At 41.4% G+C, this 10,235-nt stretch overlaps 1 protein-coding gene across 2 annotated transcripts in view; it reads right to left on the bottom strand.

Moving 5' to 3' along the window:
* Positions 1-9,465, bottom strand: part of dcaf5 (ddb1 and cul4 associated factor 5) — a 10,824-nt gene extending 1,359 nt beyond the window's left edge. Inside the window, exons 1-9 of one of the 2 annotated variants that reach the window (XM_089005074.1) lie at positions 9,085-9,465; positions 7,588-7,731; positions 6,138-6,174; positions 5,924-6,063; positions 5,710-5,839; positions 3,916-4,129; positions 2,249-2,315; positions 2,057-2,178; positions 1-853 (exon numbers count right to left, since the gene is read on the bottom strand). The exon at positions 1-853 is cut by the window's left edge and continues 144 nt beyond it. In XM_089005074.1, coding sequence (XP_088861200.1) covers positions 1-853; positions 2,057-2,178; positions 2,249-2,315; positions 3,916-4,129; positions 5,710-5,839; positions 5,924-6,063; positions 6,138-6,174; positions 7,588-7,731; positions 9,085-9,292 — 1,915 coding nt within the window. In that variant the 5' untranslated portion in view covers positions 9,293-9,465. The remainder of the gene's footprint in view (positions 854-2,056; positions 2,179-2,248; positions 2,316-3,915; positions 4,130-5,709; positions 5,840-5,923; positions 6,064-6,137; positions 6,175-7,587; positions 7,732-9,084) is intronic. The other variant, XM_089005075.1, reaches the window with a different exon arrangement.
* Positions 9,466-10,235: the final 770 nt, after the last annotated feature.

The raw sequence follows: 10,235 nt of genomic DNA, 5'->3' as shown, positions 1-10,235 counted from the left end.
TCCCGCTAGCTTCCTCCTGCGCGTCGGGCGACATCACCGGGCTTCCGCACACCAAATCCGACAAGCTGAGGCGGCGTTTGCCGCCGTCGCGTTCTGACTCCTCCCCTTCCGAAGACGTCAAGTCGTGGAGGGAGATGGACGGGTAGCTGCACGAGTCCACGGCGGAGAACAGTTCCGGGCCGGCGCGTGACGCCACGCGCATGCGTTGGCGTCTCGTCACGTTACGGCGCCGAACGGCGCTCCGACGTTCTTCGTCCTCGCTGCTGGAACTGGACGCGCCGGCCGAAGAACTGGAGGCGCCGGCGGGAATCGAGGGGGATGTGGACGAGGGGATGGACAAGGTGGCGTAGTTGCGCGGGCTCGGCGAACGGGGGCGAGGCATCGGGTCAAGCCAGAACTCGCTGTCCGAATCCGAGTCGTCGTTGGCCAAAAAGCCCGACGGAGGTCGGCTGGGGCGTCTCTCGGACCGCCCCTCGCCGTCCCCTCCCGAGCTGGAATGATCCGAGTCACCCGCTGCGACTTCGGCGCCGTTTGCAGCCGCCGCCGCCGCCGCCGTGGTGGCGCGTGTGGCGCGGCGAGTGCGAGCTTGCAGCTGCATGATGGCGTCCTCGCTCAAATCCGAGTCGGAGTCGGAGCTCCAGCCCTCGAGCTCGCGACGTACCAGCGAATCGAAGAAGGCCATCATGCGCGGGTCCTCTTGGATGGATTGGCTGACGTAGTCGTGCGACAGGCCGCTGCCGCTGTTCAGGACCAGGTTGATGTACTCCTCGTGCGTGTAAAGGCTGCGACACGTGTCCTCCACGCAACCGTCCAGATCGCCCAAGCTGTCGGGTTGCTGGTAAGGACTCCACACCTGACGGACAAACACAAAATTGTTTTGAAAGCATCATTCCTCAATTTGTTCGGACTTTGTTTTTTTTTTTTTTCTTGCTGGGGGTATTGATAAAGCGCTGGTCAGACCTCTGGCAATGTTTTTTTCCTTCCACGAGGGGGCAATATTTGCCTTTTGTCCAAATTAGCGCTTTGTTACAGCTTCAGTTGTTGTTATAGCAATATGTATGTACAGTGATACCTCGGTTTACGAACTCCTTGGCTTACGAACTTTACGAACTTTACGAACGTTACATTTATGAACATTTTACCTTTGCATAAGAACTATTTTTCGGGATACACACGGAGCGCCACAATGAGTGATGTGTCGTTCGTGAACGAGCCCGTTCTCCTAACACGAAAATGGCAGCCGACATTTTTTTCTCCTCCATTCCCCACCCCCAGTCTTCGATGAAAGCCACGTGATTGGTCAAGAAGGCAGTAGTGAGGGGAGGTGGTTTAAACATTAAAGAGACAGGCAGACGACAAAGAGAGAATGAGAAAATTAATAGAAAACTGAAATTTGGACTTGTTTCAACTTTCATAGTTCAAAGGCAGAGTGTAGACTGCAAGGTTAAAATTCCCTTCAATCAGGCTCCACAAACAACCCGCACAAGCCATTTGTACACTTGATGCAAAAAGCTATCAACTCAGCTAAACAGAACACAACTGATGAGGAACAAGGTAAAATTATCGCACAGAAAGCACCTACAAGGGATCATTCTTCCAGAAGGCTACGTTCCTCATCAAGTGTTTAATACTGATGAAACATTAATTATCCATAAAATAAGGTATATTTTGTGTAGTTTTAATGCTTATAAAATTAGAAAGTAGAAAATTATGTTTTATGGGGACTTGGGAACGGATTATTCTCATTTTAATGGTTTCCTATGGGAAATTAATTTTTGGGATACACACTTTTCGCCTTACACACTTTGTCTGGGAACCAATTAAGTTCGTAAGCCAAGGTATGACTGTACTGTATTGTATTTTGTACATCCGCCCCCATTTCAAGCTCAATTGAATGTTTATGTGGTCCTAAAACTCAATATTCTGTGGGTCCTGCAATTTGAGTGAAAATGACAAAAACCCTGGCAGTGGAGTGGACACATATTTGCACATCGTCTGGCAGCGAATGAATGAACTTAGCCCTCTAGTTAACATTTTTTTTTTCATTTTCACCCACCTTGATGACTTTTTCCACACCGGAGGAGCAGATCATGTAGGTGTGCGGGTTGAAGCGGACCTGGTTGACGATGGAGCGGTGACCCTTGAGGACCATGAACGCACCGTTCACCACGCGGCCTCCTGTGACCCAGAAAGTATCAGTAAAAAAGACGTCGTTTTCCTGTTTTAGGGACGTGTGATATAACCTCACCCGTTTCAGGGTCTTTTGGGATTTTCCACATGTAGAGGTTGAAGTCATCGGACCCAGAGAGGATGTACTGAGGAGACACAAGATATTCAGTAGTAATAATAATAATAATAATAATAATAATAATAATAATAATAATAATAATAATAATAATACATTTCATTTATCAGCGCCTTTCAAAACTCTCATGGAGATTTTACAGTCACGCCATATTTTGACTGCAGGTGAGCAGCGGCAGCCACAACCGCTAGCGTTCACTCGACTCCGAAGTAATGTGGTCATCATAAGAAAACCTTTATTTGTTTTACCCAATGACACAATTTACAGCAGCGAAATAATCCACATCCAAAATTTTGAAAATTAGAAAAATGCCAGAAAAAATATTTGCCAAATTTTTGAAAATTCTAAAAATCCAGAAACATTATTTGCCAAAATGTTGACAATTAGAAAAACCCCAGATATATCATTTGCCAAAATTTTGAACATTAAAAAAATCCCTGAAAAATCATTTGCCAAAATTTTGAACATTAGAAAAATCCCTGAACAATTATTTGCAAAAATTTTTAAAATTAGAAAATGCCTGGAAAATTATTTGCCAAAAATTTTTAAATTAGAAAAATCCCTAAACAATTCTTTTCAAAATTTTGAAAGTTAGAAAAATGCCTAGAATTATTTGCCAATTTTTTTTTGCAAATTAGAAAAATCCCCGAAAGATTATTTGCCAAAATTTTGAAGATTAGAAAAATGCCTGGAAAATTATTTGCCAAAAAAATTAAAATTAGAAAAATCCCTGAACAATTATTTTGAAAAATTTTGAAAGTTAGAAAAATGCCTAGAATTATTTGCCAAATTTTTTTTGCAAATTAGAAAAATCCCCGAAAGATTATTTGCCAAAATTTTGAAGATTAGAAAAATGCCTGGAAAATTATTTGCCAAAAAAATTAAAATTAGAAAAATCCCTGAACAATTATTTTGAAAAATTTTGAAAGTTAGAAAAATGCCTAGAATTATTTGCCAAATTTTTGCAAATTAGAAAAATTATTTGCCAAAATTTTGAAAATTCGAAAAATCCCTGAAAATTTATATGCCAAAATTTTGAAAATCTGAAAAAATACCATTGAAAATGAGAATAATACATTCCCAGGTCCCCATAAAACAATTTTCTCCTAAATAAGCCTAAGAACTCCACAAAATATACCATATTTTATTATAAGAAATATGCTATGGTATTAGTTTCAAACCTTATATATGTCCTGGGAAAAAAACTAAATACAGTAAAGTCTCGTTATATCGATATCGGTTATATCGATAGTACTGCTTATTACGATAATATTTCTATGAACTCAAGGAGAAAATTACATGCCCGCAGGATCGGATATATCGATAGTCCGGTTATATCGATATTTTTTCCGACTCCCGAGGATGATATAACGAGACTTTACAGTACATGGAAGAAAAAAAACCGTCATATGTGCATTTTGAAATGACAAAAATACATTTTTTTTTTCCATTAATGGTAAAAATGAAAATAAATAAGCAAATTGTTAATTGAAAACATTTTGTGTTAAAACATATTTCGGAAGAACATGAATTAACCCATGTCAAGCATGAAAGGATTCCATCGCTTGAATGGATGAATGTTAAATTTGCGTTAAAGCTTGTCGGCCCACCTGATCGCGGTCGCCGGCGAAGCAGCAACTTTTCATGGTGCAGTAGTTAAAGTAGCCTTGGTTGTCAAACTGGAAGCTGGGCAGGCGCGAATGGAGCTCGTAGAGCACGGGCGGCAGGCGGCGGCGCAGCGCCAGGAGCTGCGTGCCCGTGCTGTTGAAGCGCACGCTCATGGCGCTCTGTAGCGACATGCTGCCGCCGTAACGCAGCAACGTGCTGAGGACGGCAGATTCGGAGGACATTACTTGATGAGGACAGAGAATGGGCCTTTTTTTTAAATTGTATTTTTGTTCAGTGTTTGTGTAAACATGTGGTAAATTCGGAATTGGGGTGCCTTAGAAAATTAGGCTGCTTTGCTCGTATCTATGATGACATCACGCACCTCACAGTTGATTTACACGTCTGCTATGGAGACAGCACCACCTGGCGGACACTTTCCGAATTACAATTACACGTTACATCTCTATGTCAGTGTTTCACAAAACACTGACACACATCAAAAATAAAAGGAAAAAAAGTTTTAAATCAAAGTTAGCTTTATTGTGAGATATACTAATATGCATGACAAACAGCACAGATAAAATTACTGTCCTCTCTGACCCAGCGGTGCACTTTGACAACATAATAAACAATTTACTCAATTTAATTTACTTTAAATATTTTTTTTCTAAATAATAAACTCACTTTTGTGACCGTAAAGTGTGCTTGAGAGTTTTTGCAGTAGCAGTAATAACAGCAGCAGCAGTATTTTTATTAGTAGTAGTACTAGTCGCAGTATTAGTAGTCGTAGTATTGGTGGTATTAGTAGTCGTAGTATTAGTGGTAGTAGTGGTGGTAGTAGTAGTAGTATTAGTAGTAGCAGCAGCATTATTATTATCATTATCATTATTATTATTAGTAGTAGTAGTATTAGTGGTAGTAGTAGTGGAGAGAAGAACCGAAAGCAAAAGAAGAAGAAGTAGTGGAGGTAGTAGTGGAGCTAGTAGTGGCAGAAGTAGTAGTAGTAGTAGTAATAGTAGTACTAGTACTAGCAGTAGCAGTCGTAGTAGGAGCAGTAGTAGTAGTTATTATTATTATTATTATTATTATTATTATTATTATTATTATGATTATGATTATGATGATTATGATGATTATTATTATTATCATCATTGTCATTATTATTATTATTATCATAATTAACATTATTATTATTATTATTATTAGTAGTAGTAGTAGTAGTGGTGGTATTAGCCGTCGTAGTATTGGTGGTATTAGTAGTCATATTATTGGTGGTATTAGTAGTCATATTATTGGTGGTATTGGTAGTAGTATTGGTGGGAGTGGTGGGAGTAGTAGTCGTGGTGGTGGTAATCACATACATTTCATTTATAAGCACCTTTGAGTAGTAGTGGGGGTAGTAGTGGCAGAAGTAGTAGTAGTAGTTGTTGTAGTAGTAGCAGTAGTAATAGTAGCACTAGTAGGAGTAGTAGTAGTACTATTATTATTATTACTGCAAATTTCCCCATTGCGGGACGAATAAAGGTATTCTGATTCTGATTATCATCATCATCAAATGTATTATTATTATTATCATCATAATCAAATGTATTATTATTATTATTATTATTATTATTATTATTATCATCATCATCATGATTAATTTACTAGTAGTTGCACGTTTCCACTGTTGGTTGGTCGCTTTCATGGTGATTGGATGAAAAATTTGCCCAAATGCTTTTGGCTCAAAATGGCCGACATAAGTCTGGCAGTTCGGTCCTTTAAGAGTTTGAAACGGCACGGCACGGCACACTGACCTACGCGGCTTGCGGATGTCCCACAGCCCGACACCTTCCTTAGAGTTGGCGGTCGCCAGCAGTCGAGGTTCCACCGGGTTAAACATCACGCTGTGAAAGGCCGACGGGTAATTGGCCAGGCAAAATGGTTCTAAAGAGAAATGAGATTAAAATACACCTTTTTAGGCGCAGGCTCTCAAGATGGCGGCGGGCGGCAGATGTATCATGAAATGACCTCCATGTGGCGGCTCGCGGGTGTCCCAGATGAGAACGCGACCGTCGTCCGACGAGCTGGCGAAGACGTTGTCGTTGACCGGGCTTACCGAGAGGCTGTAGACGGCGTCGATGTGCAAGAACACGTTGAGCGTTTCTCGCCTGGAATGACAACAATAAAAATCATTGTTCGTGTTCCCGATGAGCTAATGTGACTAAATGCTAACTGGACGTACCGCTCCACGTCGTGAAGAATCACCTGCTCGTCATTTCCTGTTACAAACAAACAAAATCGTCATTTTGTCTGTGGACAGAAAAAGCGAGCATATACAGTGATACTTCGGTTTACGAACTATTTGATTTACGAACATTACATTTGTGAAAATTTTACCTTGGCATACGAACTATTTTTCGGGATACACACGGAGCGCCACAATGAGTGATGTGTCGTTAGCGAACAAGCCCGTTCGAACAAGAAAATGGCAGCCGACTGCTTTTGTCCCCGCCCCCAGTCTTGGGATAAAGCCACGTGATTGGTCAAGAACGCAGCAGTGGGGGCGGGGACAGGCAGACGACAGTGAGAGGTTCAACTTTGACAGTTCAAAGGCAGAGTGTAGACTGCAAGGTTAAAATATCCCATCAATCAGGCTCCACAAATAACCTTTTTCGGTCAGGGGCATTTCTTCGGTGACGTAGGTTGAGGACTCGTCACCAACTCAAAAACAAGACTTCCGGAATATTCAGCGTGAGTCTTAAAACGTAAAATATAGCTACATGCGGTGGAATCTTTGTAAAATACGCTCGGTAGAAGTCATTTGAAGCCATTTTACAAATTATGGACACAACTTGTCCGGAGACGTCGGTTGTCCTTTAAAGAAAGAGGCAGACGACAAAGAGAGAATGAGAAAATTAAGAGGAAACAGTGAAATTTGGACACGTTTCAACTTTCATAGTTCAAAGGCAGAGTGTAGACTGCAAGGTTAAAATTCCCTTCAATCAGGCTCCACAAACAACCCGCACAAGTCATCTGTACACTTGATGCAAAAAGCTATCAACCCAGCTAAACAGGATGCAATTGATGAGGGCAAGTGAAATCAGAATGTAAACTGCAAGGTTAAAATATCCCATCAATCAGGCTCCAGATAAACAGAACACAATTGATGAGGAACTAGGTAAAATTATCGCAGAGAAAGCACCTACAAGGATCATTCCTCAAGATGGTGAAAGAAGAAGGTTCCGTTCCTCATCAAGTGTTTAATGCTGATGAAACCGGCCACTCCATTCCATCAAGCCATCAACGCCCATCACAAAGGTAAATAAAACAACTTTATTATATAGTACAGTTTATTTCTTTCATTATAATACCATAGCACATTTATTATACATAAAATAAGGTATATTTGTGTAGGCTTAGAAAATTAGAAAGTAGAAAATTATGTTTTATGGGGACCTGGGAATGGATTATTCTCATTTTAATTGTTTCCTATGGGAAATAAATTTTTGGGATACACACTTTTCGCCATACACACTCTGTCTAGGAACCAATTAAGTTCGTAAGCTAAGGTATCACTGGAGAATGAAATTTCAACAGCGGGCACCAGACCTCGTTTTTCAAAACATTAACAGGGAACGAATGCAGAACCCCAAAAAAAATCATGTGGAAAGTCAGAAAGGGTTTCTCCTTACCTCCAGAGAAGACCTTCGTGTTGCTGCTGTCAAAGGCAAGGCAGAAGATATTGGACAGATGTTCTCCCTTCAACTTGAGTGGCTTGGAACGAGCATGAAGGGCTTCTTCCATATGCCACAAAAGAACCCGGCGGTCATCTCCACCTGTGGACACCAAATAACTCTGTGAGGAATCCGATGGAGATATTTGCCACTTGTGGGCATCCTTTAGAAAATAAGTCGTTCTTGTCATCTTGTCATCATCAACATGAGCGTCAGTACTTCTACTTAAATCTGCAGTACATATGCACCTAAAAGCTAGCAACCGCTCATTTGACGACAGTGGGGTTAAAATATTTGCGAAAGAAAATAGATGGTTTGAAAGGGGAGTAAAAGAATCTATTTTCATAAAACAGCAAAACCCTTCACTAAATCGCCATAGTGGGGTGAGGTTCAATTTGGATCGTTCCTACACATGACTCCTTAGGAAACATAGGCTTAGTTATGCTAATGATGTGATACCAGGTCACATGGGGCAATCATGCCAGTCGTAGACCCCATACTCAGGCAGGACAATAGAAGTAATCAATCAGGACAATAGAAGTAATCAGTGTAGTCGCAGGGAGTAGTCCTCTGCTCCACCCCAACTTGAGAGCAGGGACCAATCATAGCAGGGCCAAAACTACCAGCAAAAGATTTTAGTTAGCTGACGAAGCTTCTTAGATAAGAGGTGAAACGTCCGACACCTTCAAAGAAGTACAGATGGACCACTGCTGTACGACTGAGAGCTTACACAGACGTTCTACTTAAAGTGTCCTTGAGAGTTTTGAAAGGCGCTTATAAATGAAATGTATTATTATTATTATTATTATTATTAATATCAAGGGTGAGTATTTGGGGCAACACATTTTATTTTAAGCACCTTTCAAAGCACTCAATGACACTTTACAGTTACAGACAAGCATAGGTACTATAATAAATAAAATACAATCACAAATAGAATACAATAAATAAAACACAATTGTAAATAGAAATGTAACAACCGTTGCTGTATCTGTAAATGATGTGAATAGTTTAGGCTCTTTTTTCCATTCTTAAACAACTTGAAACCGTACATCGACTTTCACCGGGTTTTTTTTTTTTTTGGTCAACCGGTAAACACGATTACAAACCTGGCATGGCTACCGGGAGGGCCCCCGCGATTATTCTTAGCCACGTCAAAAAAACACAATTATGCTAGTAAAAAAAAATAGAATGGCGGGCTAAGTGGTCGACGACGTGAACATTGCAGGGCGGCATAAAGACGTTCACCCGGCAGGTCGGGTGTCCAGCCACCGCCCGCGGGCTTTGGGCTGCCAATGTTTTGATTGTTATGCTAAGCTAACAAGCGCGCTTGAGAAAGCTCGGGTTGGTACATATAGTTAGCTTAGCACGCTAAGCTAATTAGCACTCCGAAGCAGTCCCTTTCCTCCACATGCTAGCAAAGTTAGCTCAGGGGTGTGCTTTTACGTTACCCACCGGACACCAGCCACTCGCCACCGTTGTTCGAGAACTCGATGGCGTTGACGCAGCCGAAGTGTCCCAGCATGTCCTTCTTGTACAGGCTTGTGCAGCCGGCAAGCCTGCGCCGCTGGAACTCGTCTTTCATTAGCGGCTGCCCCGTCAACCCGCGGCGGGACAGAAAGCCCACCGACGAGCGCATACCGCAGCCTTTCAGCTCTTTCATGGCGGCGGTGAGGAGTGACTACCAGGCTCCGTGCTCACTACTCATCTGCTGGCAGACTCGTAACGTCCGTAGCCCGGCGTCGGGTTCATTGTTGCGAGGGGAGGCTGTTGAGGGATGGCAGTCCGAGTGAAGGCTTCCTCCTCCGTTAGCAGGAGAAGAGGACCCTCCGCCCTCCTCGCTTCTTCCTCTGCCTGTCAGAAAAGCATCATAAACTTGACAGAGATTATTTTAATTTTTATATATTATATGTGACAATTACATTTTTAAATATTGTTTAGTATGATTTCATCATTCATATAGATTATTCATTTATTTTAACGAAATATTTTAATTCAATATGTGTCAATCTGTCGAGCTACCTAGATAGCGATCTATTAGCTAGCTACCTAGATGGCTATCCTTTTGCTATTTTAAGCTATCTGTCTATCTACCTAGCTATCTATCTATTTGCTATACATTTGCTATCTATTAGCTAGCTACATAGCTGGCTATCCTTTTGCTTTTTTAGCTATCTGTCTAGCTACCTAGCTAGACAATATATGACACTAGACTGATTTATTTTCAACCCATTCGCTGCCAGACAATGTGCAAAAATGTGTCCACTCCAGTGCCAGGGTTGTTGTCATTTTCACTCAAATTGCACCCACAGAAAATTGAGTTTTAGGACCAGATAAACAGCCAATGTACCGTAAGAAACCCCAGACTCTCGCTATCTATTAGCTAGCTACCTAGCTGGCTATCCTTTTGCTATCTATTTGCTTTCTATTAGCTATCTGTCTAGCTACCTAGCTAGCTATCTATTTGCTTTTTATTAGCTAGCTGTCGAGCTACTTAGCTAACTATCTATTTGCTAGCTACCTAGCTGGCTATTATTTTGCTAACTATTTGCTTTCTGTTAGCTATCTGTCTAGGTAGTTATCTATTGGCTATCCATTTTCTATCT

This window comes from Hippocampus bargibanti, linkage group LG09 (assembly GCF_051943395.1).
Source record: "Hippocampus bargibanti isolate YZ-2025 linkage group LG09, ASM5194339v1, whole genome shotgun sequence".
NCBI classification, from domain to species: domain Eukaryota; kingdom Metazoa; phylum Chordata; class Actinopteri; order Syngnathiformes; family Syngnathidae; genus Hippocampus; species Hippocampus bargibanti.
Note: the sequence above shows the minus strand (reverse complement) of the source record. Positions and strands in the feature narration are given on the sequence as shown.